Below are 20,749 nucleotides of genomic sequence, written 5' to 3'. Positions count from 1 at the left end.
ACAGTTTTTTCCCCTTGTGCCATCACTCTGCTGAACTCCTAATTTTCACAGTTGACAGCATACAGTGACTACTAGGTTCTGTGTAATGTGCATGTATATTAACCCATAGAGTGTGGCTGTAGTATTATTTATCCTTTTATTACTCTTATTTTCTCTTTCTACTGGTTGCAAACTTCAGTATTTCCAGATATTTTTGTCTACCTGGGATAGGCAGATGTGGATGTTTGATAGTGTTAGAGAAATTGTGGCAGGGTACAAGCTGTTCCAAGTAAAGCCACCTTTTGTAATTGACTAACGGTGAATTTGTCAATGTCAATAGGATTCAAGTGGTGCTCCACCACTTCTTCTTCTTCTTCTTCTTCTTCTTCTTCTTCTTCTTCTTCTTCTTCTTCTTCTTCTTCTTCTTCTTCTTCTTCTTCTTATTATTATTATTATTATTATTATTATTATTATTATTATTCATCGCATAGTAAAATTATTATTTCCTTGTTGTTTTACAAGTACACTAAGTGCTTTTGTTCGAGACAAGTTCCTTGTGTGTCTAATCACACTTGGTCAAATAAAGTATTCTGTGCTGTTCTGATCATACAGAATAACAAGAGTTGGAAGGGGCCTTGAAGGTCTTCTAGTCCAACCCCTTGCTCAAGCAGGACACTCTATACCATTTTAGACAAATGGCTGTCCAGTCCCTTCTTAAAAGCCTCTAGTGTTGGAGCACCTACAACGTCTGACACCAAACTGTTCCACTGGTTGATTGTTCTGTCAGAAATTTTCTCCTTAGTTCTAGGTTGCTTCTCTTTGTTCAGTTTCCATCCATTGCTTCTTGTCCTACCTGCAGGTGCTTTGAAAAATAGGTTGACCCCTCTTCTTTGTAGCAGCCCTGCAAATATTAGAACATTTATATCATGTCACCCCTAGTCCTTTTTTTCACTAGAGTAGACATACCCAATTCCTGCAAACATTCTTCATATGTTTTAGCCTCCAGCCCCCTAATCATCTTTGTTGCTCTTCCCTGCACTTTTTTTCAGAGTCTCAACATCTTTTTTATATCGTGCTGACCAAAATTGGATGTAGTATTCCAAGTTTGGTTTTACCAAGGCAATATAAAGCAGTAGTATCACTTTTCATTATCTTGATTCTATCCCTGTGCTAATGCAGCCTAGGATTCCTTTGGCACCTGCAGCACACTGCTGGCTTATATTTAAGTGCTTGTCCACTAGGATTCCAAGATCTGTCTTGCAGCTAATGCTGTTGAGCCAAGTTTCATCTAATCTATACCCGTACATTTGTTTTTTCTTGCCTAAGTGCAAAACCTTATTTTTCCTAGATTGAATTTCATTTTGTTAGTTAGGGCCTAGTATTCATCTCTGTCAAGATCCATGTGGATCTTGAGCCTAACGTCTGGGGTGCTGTCTATCCCTGCCAGTGTTCTAATTTGTTCTATTCTAAATACCCAGATTTATACTCAACTCACATTTTGAACATTAGGTCAGGCTCTTGATTTCCAATTAAATCGTTTTATTCTGGAATGAAGAGCATTAGCAGAGCAGAAGGCAAGTTGCTAAAGCAGCCAGGAATAATTTGGCTGGGTAAAGACACCATTTGGCATCAGTGGTGTCCCTTGTTTCTAGTTTAGCAACAAAGTTTAGTATCATACAATTATTAAACATTTAATCATCCCCGTGGGTTGCAAGGAAAAACTGGTTGGGAAAGCTATTGCCACCAAATTCCAAACTGACTTGGCAATAGAACTGAAGAAACACCCTGTACTGTTTCAAGGAATTGAGTTCATCCCTTCAGCCCAGCTCTAGAAGGCTGTGTGGCTGAAGTATAAAAGCCATGTGATTTGATTGTCAATCAGAGAATTTGTACATCTCATTGTGGTAACTGTCCCCCTCTCCCAAAACAGTATGTTCTATCTGTGAATTACTGATAGGCAAAGTCAACAGAATGTAGAAGTAAAACTTTGGGCAAAAGGTCAAACCAGAGCCCAGTCATAAACCAGAAGTTGTAAAAATCAGGCAGACCAGAGTTTCTAGTGTGTGGAAAAACAGGTACACAAACTGAGCGAAAATGTTTGAAATCATTGAAATATGTTGTGAGGGAGTTCTTAAAAAGGTCACACCTTGTGCTCTTCTGTAATTTGGAATTGGTTCCTTTTGAGAAAGGTGTTTGCTTTGCTTTATTTCCTAAAGTTTGAAGGAAGGTTTCTGGCTATGTTACTTAAAATTTGAAGTTTCACCAGGCCCTGAATAAATTCAGAGTCCAGTTTGCAAATGGCTCACTGAGGGTTAGTTTGAAGCTCATGCTCAGATTCAACTGTTCTGACTAAAATACCGGAAGAATAGGCTTTCTAAGGCAGCTAAGGATTCCTAAACAACTGATTCATATGAAAATATTTGAATCATGATGTCATAATATGGACGGAGTGACTGTAAATATTTACATGGTGATATCTGTGCTGATACAGCAGTTTTTGAAAAGTAACGATGTAGAACTATGAATATTGGTTACTTTCCCTGATGTATCTTCCAAAAGAGGTATCTTCCAAAAGACAAATGGGAAAGGGGTAAGATGGAATCTAGTGGGAAAGTTAATGACATTGCTGAAAGCTATGAAAGAATTTGCCTAGACTTTTGACCATTTGTCAAATTGTCTTTTTCCTGAAATAAAGCCCCCAAGGTTTTTCGTACTTTGTCAACATGACATCTCAGCCCAGTCCAATAATCATAGGAATCCAGAGATTTCATGGAGATCTTAGAGGTTAAATGTATAAGGAACCTGTGCAGCTGAGACAATCTGCATTAAGCTTGCATGAAGTCAGAACATGTTCTTCATTATCATGTGAGGAAAGTATGACATAAGCCAAATCTGTACCTTGTGGCTTTTTAACTTACTGGAATCTCTTTTCTTCATTTTCTGTTGCTGCTGACAGTTTTTGATTATGCAATTTATGAATTGGGGAAAAAAGTGAATTTGAGGCTGGGCAGACTTCTGTTTGCTGAGGCCAGTTGAGGAATCACCCCTCTTCTGCTAATGGACCTTTGTGCAAGGAGCTGACAGTAGTAAATACTATTTCTGACCATGTTCAGGATATGAATCATGTCCTTTATCCAGTCATCATTTCCCTTATGACATTTGTTCCAAAATGTAATTAAGACATTGTGATTTGGAGATGAGTTCCTTTTAAAAAAAATTCTTCTGTTCTTCAAATCACATTTAATCCTGCGCTTTGGGTATCATTCCTTCTTCCATAGACAAGCTTTTCAAAAGTGGCAATTTTGTCCGGAACCAAATGCTTTTCCAGCAGATGTTTAAAGCCACCCTATATGTGTTGGATATTAAACATGTTGCTTGTCCTAGAATTCTCCCTTTGAGAGGCAATTTGCTTAAAGACTCAGGTTGTTGAGGTAAGGGGTAAGACCAGGGGTCTTCAAACTTGGCCCTTTTATGACTTGTGGACTTCAAGTTAAAGTTCACAAGTCATAAAAGGGCCAAGTTTGAAGACCCCTGGGTAAGATAGATCTTGCCAAGATTTAGGAGAATAGGTTATCCACGGGTGTTTTCAGGCTTCTTGTTAGCCTTGCAGCTGTTCCATGGTTTTCTAGCAAGTAAGTATATTCCCCCAAATGTTTGCCTGACCCCACATTTCTTTAGAGATAGAGGCATTAAATGATCCATTATTCAGAACATGATACAATTATTTCCTTCATCCTTGCTGTCTGAATTTAAATGGGAATCTTACCCACTGCTTGATAATAGAAACGCTTAATCCATTTCAGGCACAGACCACGCTTCCAAAAAGTATATTAAGCCAAGAGAAAGAAACAGGGGGCAATGGAGAAAAAAATAATTGTAATAGATTTTAATAATACAATTTATATACTACTAAAACTCTTGTGTCTATAATGTTTACCTGGGTGAAACAGAGCATCATAGGAGAAAAGTTTTTGAACCAAGGTACCTCAAATGGGCTAACCTACAGAACGCTGGGACCCATGACTCCCAAAGAAATGAAATATGGGAAAGTTGTTGCTGTTTCAGTACTGCAGGGCCAGTGGCATAGCGTGGGGGGTGCAGGGGGGGCCGGCCGCACCAGGCGCAACATCTGGGGGGGCGCATTAGATGCATTTTACTTTAATTACATCAATATTTTCATAACAAACAATACATGTGCTTAGGGGGTAAGGGTTTCTTTAACTAATCTAGTGGAAGAGACTCGAGTGCTAAAATCCACGGGTTAGGGGACGCAAATTACTTGCCTTGCCCCAGGTGCTGACAACCCACGCTACGCCACTGTGCAGGGCTGCTGCTGCTTCAGCATCACCACTACACTGTCACTTTCAGCTTCCCTACATCTCATTCTTAGAGTTCCTTGACAGTTTCCCACAAGTCCAAGTCCAGCCCCTTTGCTTTTGCATCACACTTCCTTGCTCCCTTCCCCACCTAGCAGCAGTCACTTACCTGCCTGCTGGGAAGGGAAGGGAAGGGAAGGGAAAGAAAGAAAAAAAGAAAGAAAGAAAGAAAGAAAGAAAGAAAGAAAGAAAGAAAGAAAGAAAGAAAGAAAGAAAGAAAAAGAGAGAGAAAGGTTATTATTCACTGAACCATAAACTAACCATTCAGGCTTACTTTGTACCACAGATTAACTATGGAACTGTGGAACTCAATCAGAAACTCAGTTTCCTCTTTAAAAATTGACTGTGTGTATGTGTAGCATGTGTATATGTGTGTTATGTATGGGTATGTATAGATATATACTTTCTTTTCAGAGCAGGCAACAGAATTTCATTTTTAAGGTGTGCCAGTGTGCTCATGGTAAAAAATGGCAATAAAGGTTATTTTATCTTAATAAGTTTAGACACGAGGGATGGAGCTTTTAAGAGCTATAATCAAGGCTACTTCTGAGAAAAAAGTGCCTAGTAACCTTAAGTGGATCTCTTGGAGTTGTACCCAAGATTTTGAGTTGGGAAGAAGAAACAAAGTTCCACAACCTCAGTGTATGAATCCCTGCAGTGGTGGGATTCAGCCAGTTTGCACCAGTTCGGTAGAACTGGTAGCTAATTTTTTGTTGCCCAGGCCCAGAATGGACTTCTGGAAGCGGCATCCACACAGAGAACCAGTTGTCCACATATTTGAATCCCACCACTGAATCCCTAGCATAAAGCAATTTTATTGAATGAATAGCAAAATTTTCAGGATGTAACAGGTTGTAGCTTGGTTGTGTGCCATACTCCCCCTCCCACTATCATCTTAAGCATATTTTCAGTTTATAGGAAGCCAACAGTTGTGGCTTTCATGCATCTTGCTTTTGCATTGCTTCCAACCAAAAATTGTAGAGGAAAAAAATGAGAGAGAATGATTTCCTGTTTTGGTTCAGCATTGCAAACATTCCCATTTATCCTGTCCCATTTATCATTGCTTTCTACATTGCCCAGCAAAAGTCTCTTTTTTCCCATCTAGCAACATGACAATTCAACAGTCAAATTTGGGGTAAATTTATCTTGGCAGCAGAGTTTGTGGAGATGCTATTGGTCTGGATAGGAAGTTGTGTGCATCTCAAAGGCAGAATGTCATGGTAACTTAAACCAAGAAAGTTGGAGGTGGATTAAGCTAAAAATTGGGGGTGGATTACTCTAATTAGGTTTGAATTAATTAATTTATCTTGTTTAGGAGATGAAGTAAAATGCAGCACACGACGTGTACAGAGGACAGGATCCACCATGCATTGGAGAGGTGCCTCCATGGCCTTAGCAAAAGCACATTTTCTGCAAGTACATGGACAGGTAAGTAAAAAAACTTTTACTTACTATAAGTAAAGAAATGCTGCTAGTAGAAGATACTACTAGAAGAATATAGTATTAGTAAAGAAGTACTAGTAGTGTACTAAAACTACTAGGACGCAGATTTTGCTGAGCTGAGAGTCGTAGCTGATTTTTGGAGCTATGTATTAAAAGTAGTACATAGTTGGGAGAAAATTAAAATTCTTGTACTCTAAAACAATAAAAATGTACAGTGAGTTTTATTACTCCTCAAGTATGATTTCATTTATCTCCCCTTCCCTTCAAAATTAGAATTTAGTGACAATTTGGAGGATGACTTTCATAGGATGCTCTGAACGGAACATAACTATTTGGAAAGAGGGTGTAGCACCTAAGATAACAAACTACTATCACTACCCCTCCTTATCACAATTCTTCCATTTCTATTCTAGGTTAAAGTTCTTAAGAGTCTATCCAATACCTCCTAGTAAAAATGTCTCCTTGACAGCTGGGGGAATGTGGTAAACACTGAATGTGTGCTTGGGTACTTTGCTCTAGTATCACAGGTGTATTTTTGTGTTGAGCCCTGGCCATGTGATGCTGCAAGTTTCAATAGCAGCAAGGTCACCACAAATACTAGTTCCAAAGGTTAAGCCAGGCAAAACATCCTTGGGAGCCAAACAAGGTCAGGGTAGCAAGGGGAATGTTGTTTACAGATGGGACTTCAGTGGTGGGAATTTTTGTTGATGCTTCAAAAGAAGGAAGAAGACAACTTTTGGGTAGTATTACCAATGCATTTGAAATTTGAAATTCCGGTTCCATAGCTTCAGGTTTTGTATTTGATATGAATGGTATTGAGATAATTTGTTGAGCTTATATATGGTGGTTGATTTGGGTAGACGTGTGTAGCCTTCTGTTCCATTTTTCTTCTTTGACTAATATTATCAAAAGTGTCTAGAAATAGCAAAACTGCTGGATTTCATCTTCTTTGCCCTTCCCTTGATTCCTCTAGAAAGATATTATTTTCAGACATATTCGCTTACGCTCATCACTGACAGAAGTTAAGAGCAAGGAGAGAAGCTTCCACTTAAGGGCTAGATGCACCAACCCTAGTTTAATCCAAAACTTGGGCATTTCCAAATCCTTCCCACCTCCATGATGTGCCAGCACTGGATAGCAATGTTCAGCAGGATTGTCTGTCCTGCAGGTGTGTTGCCTTCCTTTGCAGGAAAGATCTAATGTTGTTCTGTTAGTCAGTGAATCCTCAGTTCAATTTCCAGAGCTTTAGGAGAGAGAAATCAGCACCATTTCCCCAGGCAGTACCATTTTTCAATGCGGGTCAATGAATAGTACTGTGTGAACGCTAGTCAATATTTCCTGAGCTCAACGCCCTTGATAGAAAGAGGAGATTTCTCACTCTAGCAAGTTTCTTTCTTCCCTGCTCCTTGGGTTTCTTATATTTGTTGAATGCAAACGCCTCCAAATCTAATCCAAGTATATTTAGAAGTAAACAATTTCTTTTCTGCCCAAAAGCTGTGCTCTTTTTTTGAAATAGGACTCTGCGGGTTGCAAGTATACCTAATGCTAATGAGGAGGGGGGGTCACTGGAAGATGTGGGGCCTGTTTGTTTGATTTTAAAAATAAATAGGTATAGTAAGCTTAATGAGGCTTTAACTTCTCTGATTTGTTCATTATGTCTTCATTACTGATGTAGACACAATGAGAAGAAGGTAGGGTTGGAGGTCTTAGTACAGTCTCTACAGGTTAATTTGAAACTAATAGAAAGGGGAAAGAAATAATATATGGGCAGGGGAAAGGAGAAAAGGAGTTGGGGAAAGAGAGACTCCTAGATGTTTGTGCATTCAGGCTGTTGCTTGAGGCTTCCTAATCTCCCTAATAATTTACACTGGTAGTATCGAGCAGTTTGCATTTGTATGCTGAATGCAAAACGTTGTGCATGTAGAAAGATATGTGCATGGCCTTTTGTTTGTAGAATTTGCCAATAGCAAGCAGTCCTAGTGTGATAGGGGAATAGAAAGAGAAGATGCATCTACTGTATCCACTTGGATAGTTGTGTCACTAATTAGAGGGAACTCATAGCCTGTTGTTTCATTCTGGTCAACTGAAACCTTCTCAGAATTCTCTGGTACAGATTTTTGTTGTTTGAAAGGATCTGCAAATGAACAGAATTGCCTAGCATTGAAAAAAAAATGTGGGGCAAGAGAGAGAGAACATCCTAGACATTTTAAAGAAATGTGCTAGAGTGTCCTCAACAGTCTAAATTAGATGGGGTTTTGCCATTTCAGTACACGCATCATATTTCTAATGACATTTTACATGTGATTGTCAGTTATTTCCATAATGTACCATCTTACATTTTATATCTTGGCTGCCGTCAGTCTAAAATACTGACCTTAGAAGGTCAGGGGCTTCAATCAGTATTTATGGCAATTTCTCAGGGTAATTGTCTGCTTTAATATTGGCCAGCCTATGTCTTACTCATGGGTGGAACCTTGATATTTACAGCTCCCACTAATGTTTTCAACAGTTGCTGGTTGCAACCTTTGAGCTGCTCTTACATGACAAAGAATTGAGAGAGGAAATGCTAACCACAGATGCCAAGTTAAGGATTTAGCATTTGCCAGAGGACAATATAATTCTAAGAAGAACATGCTGCATTCTGAAAAAATATCTCCCCCACTATATCAGAATGCAGCAACATGAATTCTGCCACCCACTCTCACCCAGCTATAAATTTTTATGCATTCAGAATGTGCAGTTTGACACATTGAGCACATTTACAGGGAAAAAAGGGCTGTTTCGTCCCCTGGCATCTTCAATTAGGGTAGGAAAAATTCTTACCTGAAATTTTAGGAAGATGCTGCCAGTCAGTGCAGCAATACTAAGTTACCTGAACCAATGGGCAGCATCTTAAATTGCTTTCTATGGGTTACTGGATTTAGAGCAGGGGTCTTCAAACTTGGCCCTTTTATGACTTGTGGACTTCAACTCCCAGAATTCCTCAGGCAGCGTGCCTGGCTGAGGAATTCTGGGAGTTGAAGTCCACAAGTCATAAAAGGACCAAGTGTGAAGACCCCTGATTTAGAGGCTTGTTTAGCACAGGTGAACTAAAGATAAAGCCGGTTAAAATAACTTAAGAAATAGACACTGACCAGCCCGGTGGTTGTATACCATAGTTGCCTTTCTGATACTCATGTTGATAAGATTAACCTTCACTTTTCTATTTAAGATCAATAATTAGTTGTGTGGTAATATTAATTACTGTTACTATACATGTTTCAAAATGGCATGTACAGTTTTTCTGCTTTGTTCTTAGATCAACCCTGATATTCAGTGGATAGCCTCAGATCATCTCTAGAGCATCATACCCGAAAGAGGGTTTTAACTCAAGTTTTTGATTCCCACCTGGACTGATTTTTGTCCCTTGTCCAGGGATTATATAAAGACATTCCCTCTATGATTTTAAGAGGCAGGATAGCCTTTTCTTATCCCTTATCTGGCCTATCCTGCTTTCATCTGGCACACTTGCTTTGCTGCTCTGAGTGACAGATGGAATGCACACTCAGGTTAAAAAGGGCTTACCTTGTGGCTTTGCGTAGTATCGATGAATAAATAGTATAAATAGCCCACGACTGTGCAGGGCAAAAGATCTGATCCTATGTTCTGGAATGTGCAATAAGTCCACCTGCAAAAGCTTCTGGGCAAGCAGATTTCTTTGGAGAAGACTCCTTGCGCTCTTGAATTTGTGGTATGATTGGATATTCTCTATTTTTCCTCTCTTCCAAATAGCTGGGCTTTGTCTGAACTGCTGGAGCCTCCAGGAGCTAGTCAGCCGTGATGCTGGGAACTACCTCATTCTCCTGGAGAAAATCCTACAGAAGACTCAAGAGGTAAATCAAAGGAAAAGCTGAGAAACAAAATAAGATCTGACCACCTTCTTGCTCATCCAGTTACCTTGTTTGCATGTGTAGAACCCTCTACAAAAGGAAATATGGTTTCATCTTCTGCACTAGCATCTAATGAGGTGATCTAACTGCCTAGCTGAATCCTTTTTGGAACTGATGCCATCTTTATCGAGAGACATCTGGGTCTAAGTAGATTTTAAGAATTAGTTTGAAGCTGTCAGTTCTGTTTTCTGCTGGGCTGGAAAGAGCAGCTAAAATCAGAGCTGTGTCAGGTAGGACTCAGAAAAGTTTTTTTTTTAAAATCTATCCTGCTCTGAACTACAGCTTCTGATATGGAACTACTGTCCTATTATAGGCACTAAAATCTGTTCCATCGATTGAATGCCCCCTCTCCTTTTTCTTCAGATAATATGTTTTTGTGAAATGGGCAGATCAGAAAGAGAGGTCTCAACTTTCTAGTTGAAAGAGGAACTTGCTTTGATTCTGAAACAAGGTTAGTTCAGTGTTACTGAATAGGGATTAGTGTAACAGGACTTCCAGTGAATCCATTTGATATCTTCTGTAATCATCGTCATCATCATCATCATCATCATTATTATTATTATTATTATTATTATTATTATTATTATTATTATTATTATTATTATTATTATTATCTTCCTGTCAGTGACTTCCTGGTTCTTTAATAGAGCCTTGCCCTAGCTAATTTTGAGTTTCTTGTGATTTAGAAATAGTTTTTGGTTCAGAGTATATAAAGCCGAAGCAAATCACAGAAAGTTTCCCTTTCATCTGTACAAGGCCATGGAGTTTAATAAAAAGTCACATTTGGATCATATGAAATAAACCAAAACCTCCGGAACCTCAGATGAAGCGCTCAAAGTCCTGTTTCCCTTTTTAAAAAACAAATTGCTGTGTTGTGGTATGGGAAAAATATTAAATAGATGACTTGAAAGTAACCTTATTAAATATTTGTAAATTTAATCCAATGAAATTAAATGAAATAAAGTTTAGTTTGTCTTTCAATCCCACTCAGAAGTTTCTGAATGTGGCCCCTGTCATGCCATTCAGTACAGCATTTGTTCAATTCAGCCTTCTCCGTCTTGATTTCACCACCTTCGCCTTATATGTTGAACTCTTACATCTATAACTCCCAAGGACTTTCCTCCTGTAATTCATTTCATAAAGTTTTGGATGTACAGTTTAAACTTTTGTACTTCTTGATGATGCTATTTATCTGTTCTTTCTCATTTTGATAGCTGTGTATCTTTCTTGACTATGAGGATACTGTTGTTATTATTTTAGTCTTGGCTGGAACCCTTTTTTTTAACACTGGACTTTTTAAAAGAAAGATGAACAAATATAACAAATAAAGCCATACTATTCTAGCAATACCTTTACTGTAGGCACTGAGAACCTTGGCTCTCAAACTATGATTTAATTCTGATTCATCCCAGTCCTAGCCATCATGGTCTATGGACACAGAAGCTGCAGATATAGTTGTATAAGATCTGAAGGACTGACAAGCTTCTGCAAAAGGCATCACTTCACTTGGCTGTAATATCTAATACAATGTCAGAATAACAGAGTTGGAAGGGACTTTGAAGGTCTTCTAGTCCAACCCGCTGCTCAAGCAGGAAATCCTATACCATTCTGGACAAATGGCTATCCAATATCTTCTTAAAAGCTTCCAGTGATAGAAAACCAGAAATATCTGGAGGCAAGCCATTCCACTGATTAATTGTTCTCACTGATAGGCAATTTCTCCTTAATTCTATGTTGGATCGCTTTTTGATAAGTTACCGTCTGTTACTTCTTGTCCCGCTATTAAGTGCTTTGAAGAATAGGTCGACCCCCTCTTCTCTGTCACGGTGTCATTGTTTTTCCAGCTAGCACCACTGTCTAAAAGAGGTACTGAGAAATTATGTTGAGTATTGTACCAGAGCTCAGAATTACAATGTCAAAAGTCACTTATTGGAACAAGTACCCTACAGGCCTGGTCCACACATTGCACCACAACACACAGGTTTGCTTTTGGAACAATGTGTGAACCTAGCTCTTCTGCTCTATAAACCAAAGATAATGGTTTGTGCTTTAGCATATACTATACTGTAGATTATTTATTCAACACATTGTATTATGAAATATATTTTAGAGTAATGTGTAAAGCTCTGCAGAGTGAGATGAGTATTGCTTTTAATAGATTTTCTTTTAACTAACTTACCAAATTACATTTCCATTTTTTGTTCTTTCTTTGTTTTTCTTTTTTATAAAGGTCCAAGAGAAATGTGACTACAATCTCTTTAGTCCATTGGCCTTTCTCTTCAGTGCAACTGTCCTGTGTGTAAGTTTGGAGCTTAAAGCTTGCAATTCATAGTCTCAGTAGTCAAGCCTTTGTGATGGTGGCTCACTGTTGATTTTTTTTTAACTGATGGGATTATGGGCCTAATCTATCATGAAAGTGGGCTGTAAGTAACTACCACTGGTCCCTGCGTTTACTGAAGCATAATGAAAGAAATGTCAAGCAATATCGTCAGAGTTAGAGGTTCTGCTTGAGGAAGTCACAGTAATCAGAGAAACCTTGGCTACAGTAGCAAGCCAGAAATTTATTTTAATAGATGCTTCAGTGGAGAGATGAAGTCACTTGGAAAAGTAAGTTAATGATCAGGTGTCCTCTGCAAGACTGAGGTCTTCACTGTCTAGATTCTCCCTCTTCATATCTATCAGTCCTCAATAAAAATTAAAGGGAAGGTGTTCAAGACAAGATATTGTAGGTGGAACTATATGTAAGATTCTGAAATGTGCATGTTTCAGGAAAGATGTCATCAAGAAAGAAAATGATTATTAAAACAACAATGCATGCCAAGCAAAATAGAGACTATTTTGTTTTCCTTTCTTTTTTTCCCTGGAGCTTTTTTTTTCTTATGCAACTTTATTGGAAGTATGCTGTTAAGCAGGTAAATCTGTAGCATTAGCTCATGTGTGATCTCTCCAATGGACCCTTGTATTATTTGTCCTCAAGCGATGCACCTCTTTAAAATGCCTTTTCTCCTTAGATCCCTCATTTTCCTACGGATTCTGATCTGCTTTTGAGAGCTGTGAGGATGTACCGTGATTTTCTCACCTGGCCTGTGCCATATTGCAATATCTGTCAGGAATTACTTAACTTTATCAACAATGAGCTCAAAGCCCCAGGTAGGAATCTTCAGGAATTTTGGGGGAGACTGATTGAGCTAAGCACCCTGCCCTGAAAAGACAGCTGCTGGACAACAACATGGCAGTTTTAACCATGTTGATACATTTAGATTTCCTAATCATGGATATTTGACCAATTAAATTGAATAAACAGAAAGCATGAAAGTGTCATTCTCCCAAATTTAGTTTTAGTGAATTTGGAAGCTGCCAAAAAGGACCTTTGTTAGGATTCTCTACAGCAGGAATAACATTTTTAAAGAATGTTGTTCCCCCACTCTCTCTTTGCTTGACCACCTAACCAGACAGTGGCTAATTTTATTTATTTGTTTATATAATTTGTAGACCACACAACGTACAAGTAAAGGTAAACAAAAGTTACAAAAAACCCAGAGTGACATAAAATCAACATATAACACTTCCCCACAGAATCTATACAGCAGGGGCTCAAATTCCACTTGTCCAAAGATACAAATAATAGCTGGGTCTTTAATAACTTTCTGAACACCATCAGAATGGGAGCCACCCAGAGTCTTGTAAGCCTATTGGTTATTCCTTCTAAGTCCTCTTCCCAGTCATTCCCATCCTATTTTCTCAGGATTGTGAAAAGCATATTGTCCCTCTCTCATTCCAAATTGGTTCTTGCATGAGCTTTGCAAAGTTGAAGCTTTTTGGCGGGAGTTTTGTTTTTCTCTGGACATCTCAATCCAGCCTATAGCTCTGGATTCCCTAATGTTTTTTGAAAACATAGTAAGCAAGACAGACTTTGCTTAGCTTTTCAAGACAGTCTAGGTCAGGGCTAGGCAACCTCGGCTCTTTTATGACTCATGGACTTCAACTCCCAGAATTCCTGAGCTCCCAGAATTGCTGGCTCAGGAATTCTGGGAGTTGAAGTCCATGAGTCATAAAAGAGCCAAGGTTGCCTAGCCCTGGTCTAGGTCATGGTGCACATGGGTATGTATTAAAATTGACAGACAGGGATCTAAAGCCTTGAAAGTGTTTAACTGATCTATTTTGTTCCTTTTCATGAGAACAAAAGGTGAGGAGGCAGAAAACTGATGGTTTTACTTTCAGATTTGAATATTTTTAACTGACAAATTGTGCACTCTCATGTGTACAATGGAATGGGCACATACAGCACAGAATGAGCTTCAGGTTGCTCATTCTGCATCACTGCTCTCCTATTTTGCATGGTGAAAGCCAGCTCATGCTGCTGCTTTGGCTGACCACATCTCTCCCTTTACAGGGATTTCTTTTCAAAGGCTTGTTAAAGCTGAGCAAGGATTACCTCGAAAAGGCTGTGAGAATTCTACCTTGTAAGTATTAAACACTCATAATGATTTCTGTACATTTTTAGAGCAGCTTTCCTCAGGATGACTCGGACTATAATGTGCATCACCTTTAGCATAACATTTCTGTAGGACATAAGCTTAAAAAAGTCTATCCTTAGGGAAAGAAGGTTTGTTTCTCTGATGGGTTATTAAGAGCTTTGGGTCCTTGCTGCTCTCTGACTTTGGGAGTTTGCTTGCAAACAATTAATTGGTAACATTACTAAGGACTCCACACTTCAGCCCTGAGCTCCAGATTCTCTTCTATTAAGAGTTTGCTTGTTTTCCTGTCTTCTTTCCCCAGAACAGTACTGTTGCTGAATCCTTCAGAGGTTGATGGGGAATTCCTATCAGTTGCTGAAAAGCTAAGCTCTGCAGACTACTCCCAGCATACATTACTAGTGACACTCCTGGAGCACACATACCAAGCTAACTTTGGGACTAGATGCAACCTGGCAAAATTACATCAATTCCTGAAGGTAAAAAAAGTCCTCTGGCCTAGGGCATTGATTGATTTATTCGTGTTACTATTAATAATAGAAACATAGATACATGTATTTCAAATACTTCAATCAATAAAATTATTTTCAGTTAGGCTACAACTAAGGCTACAACTTACTATGGAGATAGCTTTGGTAACTTGTCAATGACTTGTAGTCGAGCTAGGATGTGGGCGATGTAACCACTATACCACCATGACTCTTGGGAATGGGAAGCACAATATTGCAAATGCTTCCTTACTCCACAGTCAGTATGGGTGGCGGAAAGAGGTCATATTCAACACCCCTGCTTCGTGAGGTGCAGTGAGGCTCAATACTCTCCCCTCTCCTGTTTAATAGCTAAATAAAACAACTGTAGAGGTCATTAATTGCTTCAGGGACATATATATCATCAATATGTGGATAGTACTCAGTTATACCTCTTGATCTCTGGTTGGCCTAGTGATGTTGTCACGATCTTGTCTTTATGCCTGGAAGCTGTTGTATCTGGATGGGAGGAACAGGCTTAAACTCATCACTGGGAAAACCTGGGTGTGGATGATACGGCCTAATGCTGGGAACTTTCTATCCTTAGTCCTAAATGGGGCAGCACTCCTTCATTCAACAGCAATGTACAATCTGTGCATCTTTTGGACTCTTAGCTCTTGCTTGAGGAATAGTGAGAGCTGTGTCCAGGAAGGTCTTTGCACAAATCTAACTTGTGCAGCTCTTGCTCCCATTCCAGAACTCAGAGGAAACACTCTTACAATCACTCATGCCCTGGTCTTCTTCAAGTGGGCAATTGCAATGACCTCTACGTGATGGTTCCCTTGAAAATTACTCAGAAGCGACATCCGGTCCACTGTGTAGCAGCTTGATCAGTGATTGGCAGTTCTTTCTGTGTACATATAAACCTCTGCTTCATGAGCTGCGCTGATATACCAAATAGCTTCCTATTGCAATTCAGAGTGCTAGTTATTGCCTATAAAGGCTACTGGCCTAGCTCTCTGAATGTCTGCCTGTCTCCCATAGTGTCTGTCCATCCTGTACAATCAGACAGACTTGACTTGTGGTTAAGCAGTGTCACCTAGCAAATTTCAGGAAGCAGCTGTCCTTTGTTCCAGTCCCTGCTGTGCTCTGCAACAGCTTCCTCCTATCTGCTTCCCACCCTATTCAACCCTCCATCCTACCTGCCATCAAACAAGCCCTAAAAATCTAGCTTTTCTTTCAGGTCCTGAGTTTAAGGTGTCTGGAAGGCCCCTCTAAGTTGAGGTGGTATGAGAGATGTTTTTGCTTTTGTTTTATTCTTCCCTTGAGCGAATTTTGTGGGTTTTTTTTTAAAAAACCCCAATAACATTAGATTGGGTTCTTTTTTCTTTTTAACTCTATGAAGTCACCCAGAGTTTTTTTGGGAATTGGACACCCTAGAACAGTGATGGCGAACCTTTTAGAGATCGAGTGCCCCAAAACCGCCCCACCCCTCCCGCCCACCCCCGCCTGCTCTGCCCAACCCCACCTGTCCACAGGGCCACCCACTGCTTCCATGGCCTGCCACAGCAGATCACTCAGGTGGGTCTGCAGTGCCATGGTGGCCACACCCTCCACCTGCGCCCCGCAGCATCATCTATGCACGATGGGGTGCGAGGGCGGATTCTTGTCCTTGCTGCCCAGCTGCCATGTCCTTGGCTGCACTGCTGTGTGCGGGCTGAGCCCGAGGGTGACCTCTGGGGGGGCTGCTGGTGAGGAAGGGGCCGTGGGGGGAGGTGGGGCTGGGGCGATGGTGTGCGTGCCTGCAGAGAGGGCTCTGAGTGCCGCCTCTGGCATCCGTGCCACGGGTTCGCCACCACTGCCCTAGAATATATTTTTTTGTTGGTGTTGGTACTGCTGCTGAGTGAATCAGTACAACAAACATTTCTCTGTGGTACATTTGTTCAGGTTGTCCCAAAGATGCTTTTTCAGGAGGCAACTGGACTTTCTTGTTTTTCTTTGAAGACATTTCACTTCTCATCCAAGAAGCTTCTTCAGCTCTGACTGGATGGTGGGGAATGGAAGGGTTTTTATATTCCTTGCAGGAGGCTGGTCATTTGCATTCTTTTGCATTCTGTCTGCAAGGAGTATAAATCCTGCCATTCCCCACCATCCAGTCAGAGCTGAAGAAGCTTCTTGGATGAGAAGCGAAATGTCTTCAAAGAAAAAACAAGAAAGCCCAGTGGCCTCCTGAAAAAGCACCTTTGTGACAACAGTAACCAGGATGATTGAGAATCTCCATAGACATTTGTTCAGGTTGCAGTAGATTTTATTTTTTGAAGTAGTTGCTAATTGAATCTTATACTATTTTCTTTCTCTGCAGCTGAAAACTGCAGAAGAACTCATGAAAATATTCACCAGAACCACAGAAGCCCAGGAGATGGCAATTCTGACTAGCAATGATCCTTCTACTGGCAGGGAACAGCTGGAATCTGCCTTGCTAGAGATTGCAAGAACAGCAGGGCTGCCTGAAATAGCAGGTAGGAAAGCTAAGGCAGGTCTGTGTTTATAGTTAGATACTGTCTCCATTGTAATGAAATCTGTCTACCTCTTAATGTGGCCATTTCTCTCTTCAGACGAAGGCCAGCTGTCTAAACTGCGTGTGATCCCCATCCCTGTCGCCCGCTGTTATGTGTACAGATGGGATAAGGATAATTTTGGTAAGCTTAAAATCTGTAGACCAGTTTACATGCACAACTTAATAATGTTTTCAAAGGGGAGGTAGAATGGTTTCATAAGCCTGAAATAAAGTAGGAGACTTTGGCCCAACTTCTTTAAACCTAAGATTGATCTTGATTTTTTTTAGAAACAGAGAAAGCATATATAAAATTAGAGCCTGATATTATCTGATTAATTATACTACTAATATCAATATCTCTGCTTCCTGGAGATGACAGAAGTCATAGACAAATGACATCTTCAAGGGTGTACCACCAATAAAGACTGCTTTAAGCTGTTAGGATGTTTGTTACATCTTATTTTGTATCTGCCTCCTTGTTACAGATATCTTGAATGAGGTACTAGACAAAGAAGTGGACTATCCAAAACCAGTTCTTTTGGAGGATGAAGAGGAGGAGGAGGAAGAGGTTGACAATTGCTTTGCAGAAAAAGACTGCCTATTGTCCACCCTTGCCTCAGTCACAAAAAACTCTATGTACTCAACATTGTCAGCGGATGACCCATGTGACTCACAAGTGTCTGTCATCTCTGCTCTTTCCAATAACTCTGAGCTCTCCTTGGCCTCTAAGAAGTCCTTGAAATCTTTTGTCTCCAGTCTGAAAGATTCTATGGATAGCGGCTATGTGGAAGACAGTGATGACAACTCTTTAGATTTGACAGGACGCTTAGATCTGAAGGAAGAAAAGGTATCACACAGGCATCGGTACCGGCTGAGCAACAGGCTATACAAATTGTTCAAGAGCAAGAGCCAGATGATTTTGGGCAGAGATCTGAGAGATGTTTCTGAGATAGCCTCGTCATTGCCGTTACGTCGAGCAGAGAGTCTTTGCAATCCTGTAGCCAAGAACCGTATCCCTGCACGATCCCGACGGGCACAGTCACTGCCACAGCATATGCTGAGTGCCACACTTTTGCAGAGCCATATAGCACAGAACACTTTTGTCCAACGCAGGCCCTTGTTGAGCTGTGATGAAGATGCAAAGATCTCAACACTGCGTGTGGTCGTGTTTGGTTCTGATCGCATCTCAGGGAAAGTGGCCCGGGCTTATAGTAGTCTGCAGTAAGTAGGGGTGGTTTTTGATAACTTGTCTCCTGTCCTTTTCAAAGCTCTGGTTTTATTGCTAGTATCAAACTTGAGCATACTATGTAGTATTTAGAAGATTGAGCATACTATGTAGTATTTAGAAGATTGATGTTCCTGTAGCTTAGCTTCTCTGTTCATCACCTCAGCAATTTTTTTTCTAAGGATTTATGCTGTTACAACTTCCATTTATATCATTCACGATGCTTTCATACAAATAGGTGATAAAAAGGGGGTCTCTGAAGTAAGCTTTATGCTTTTTCAGTACCTACTGTGTCTGACTAGAGGATAAGGCCCAGTAATCATCTGTTCTGGGCCATTGTAATGTGCTTTGTATGGAATTGCTTTTGAAGACCGTTTGAAAACTTCAATTTATTTATTTATTTATTTTTTCGACTTATATACCGCCCTATTCCCGTAGGACTCTGGGCGGTTTACAGGGAAATTAAAATCATACCATACAAAAGTTAAAAAAAATTAAAACAATTAAATTTAAAGCCCAAAGTTTAAAAATTAAAACATTTAAAACCCAATTAAACCCCTCAGTGTAGGCCCGACAGCTCAAAGAGCCAAGTTTTCAGGTCCCGGTGGAATGAGCGGAGGTCGGAGGCAGTCCTAAGTTCCATCGGAAGTTGGTTCCAAAGGGCAGGCGCACCCACAGAGAAGGCCCTCTGTCTGGGAGTCACCCGCCGGTAATCCTTCGTCGGCGGTACCCTAAGAAGGCCCTCCCTGTGGGAGCACACAGGATGATGGGAAGTGGATGCCGGCAGCAGATGCTCCCTCAGATAATCCGGACCCAAGCCATTTAGGGCTTTATAGGTCATCACCAGCACCTTGAATCTCACTCGGAGGGCAACCGGAAGCCAATGCAGCTCGCAGAGAAGAGGTGTTACACGGGAGTATCGGGAAACTCCCATCACAACTCGCGCGGCCGCATTCTGCACCAGTTGAAGCCTCCGAGTGGTCCTCAAGGGCAGCCCCATGTAGAAAGCGTTGCAGTAGTCTAGCCGGGAGGTCACAAGCACATGGGTGACTGTGCGTAGGGCATCTCGGTCCAGATAGGGCCACAACTGGCGCACCAGGTGAACCTGGGCAAAGTCCCCCCTGGTCACGGCTCCTATATGATCTTCAAAGCTGAGCCGTGAATCCAGGAGGACGCCCAAGTTGCGAGCCCTATCAATTGATTCCAAGTATGGCGGCGCTTTGGGTTTAAAGAGTGCTATTTGAGATATAAATTGCTGCCATTAGTTGTAATGTGGCATATGTTAGGATTTGTCTATTATGTCATCCTCTTCATTTTTACCATGGATTGTTTATTTCCTCCCCCCCCCCCCGTTGATGGATGTTAGTAAATAGAATCAATCAATCAATCACTACCTGTTTGCAGGCAGATGGCCACTGCATAGCATTTTCTTCATGTATTCTTATTCTCTCTTTTTTTTTACAGATCTCAAGAAAGCAGCTGTCCCTGTTTAACTCGGTACTGTAGATTGCAATTTTTTTATGTCCCTGTGAAGAGGAGCAATCCTACCTCATTTGCACTGACTTACCCTCTTCTTTCATCAGGAAGTCCTAATTCCCATGGCTCTGGATCAGTGGTAAGCATCCTGGGCAAAGCTGGAACTGATGCTCATATATTACACTGTGTAATAATACATACAATTAAATAATTATTTGTTTATGTGAGGTGCAAATAGAATTCATCCAAATAGTTCTTCAGGAACTTGAATATGAATTCTGTTATTCATTTAGCAAAAATATATACTATGTGACTAAAATTGGTTTCTGTACCAAAGAACTGGACAATTGGACAATATGTTTTAAAAGGGGATCAAGAAAATTACAGCTGGTATTTGTGAAAAAAATTACTAGGTTAAATTAGCAAGCATACAGAATCAGTATTCTTGCTAAAGAATAAATAGCAGGACTTCTATAACAACATACTGTATATACGTTTTTGGACAATGCCAACAAACATAAATTGGAGAGATATAATCAACACTACAGGTAGTCCTCAACTTACAACAGTTCATTTAGTGACCAAAGTTACAATGGCACTGATAAAAGTGACTTATGACCATTTTTCACACTTATGACCTTTGTAGCATCCCCATGACCACATAATCAAAATTTGGATGCTTGGTAACTAGTTCGTATTATGACCGTTGCAATGTCCTAGGGCCATATGATTACCTTTTGCAACCTTCTGACAAGTAAAGTCAGTGGGAAAGCAAGAGTCACTTAACTGCCATGTTACTATCTTAACAAAAACAGCAATTCA

General features: G+C 40.3%; 1 protein-coding gene across 1 annotated transcript in view; it reads left to right on the top strand.

The window, feature by feature from the left end:
• The window catches only part of PIK3R5 (phosphoinositide-3-kinase regulatory subunit 5), a 57,924-nt gene that overhangs the window by 21,767 nt on the left and 15,408 nt on the right, over positions 1-20,749 (top strand). The window contains exons 2-11 of the mRNA XM_083352332.1: positions 5,671-5,783; positions 9,570-9,670; positions 11,958-12,026; positions 12,739-12,877; positions 14,121-14,190; positions 14,507-14,681; positions 17,032-17,188; positions 17,285-17,368; positions 17,712-18,447; positions 19,916-20,066. Of these exons, the coding sequence (XP_083208458.1) occupies positions 5,684-5,783; positions 9,570-9,670; positions 11,958-12,026; positions 12,739-12,877; positions 14,121-14,190; positions 14,507-14,681; positions 17,032-17,188; positions 17,285-17,368; positions 17,712-18,447; positions 19,916-20,066 (1,782 nt within the window). The 5' untranslated portion in view covers positions 5,671-5,683. The remainder of the gene's footprint in view (positions 1-5,670; positions 5,784-9,569; positions 9,671-11,957; positions 12,027-12,738; positions 12,878-14,120; positions 14,191-14,506; positions 14,682-17,031; positions 17,189-17,284; positions 17,369-17,711; positions 18,448-19,915; positions 20,067-20,749) is intronic.

Source organism: Vipera ursinii (assembly GCF_947247035.1).
Source record: "Vipera ursinii genome assembly, chromosome: 2".
Lineage (NCBI taxonomy): Eukaryota > Metazoa > Chordata > Lepidosauria > Squamata > Viperidae > Vipera > Vipera ursinii.
Note: the sequence above shows the minus strand (reverse complement) of the source record. Positions and strands in the feature narration are given on the sequence as shown.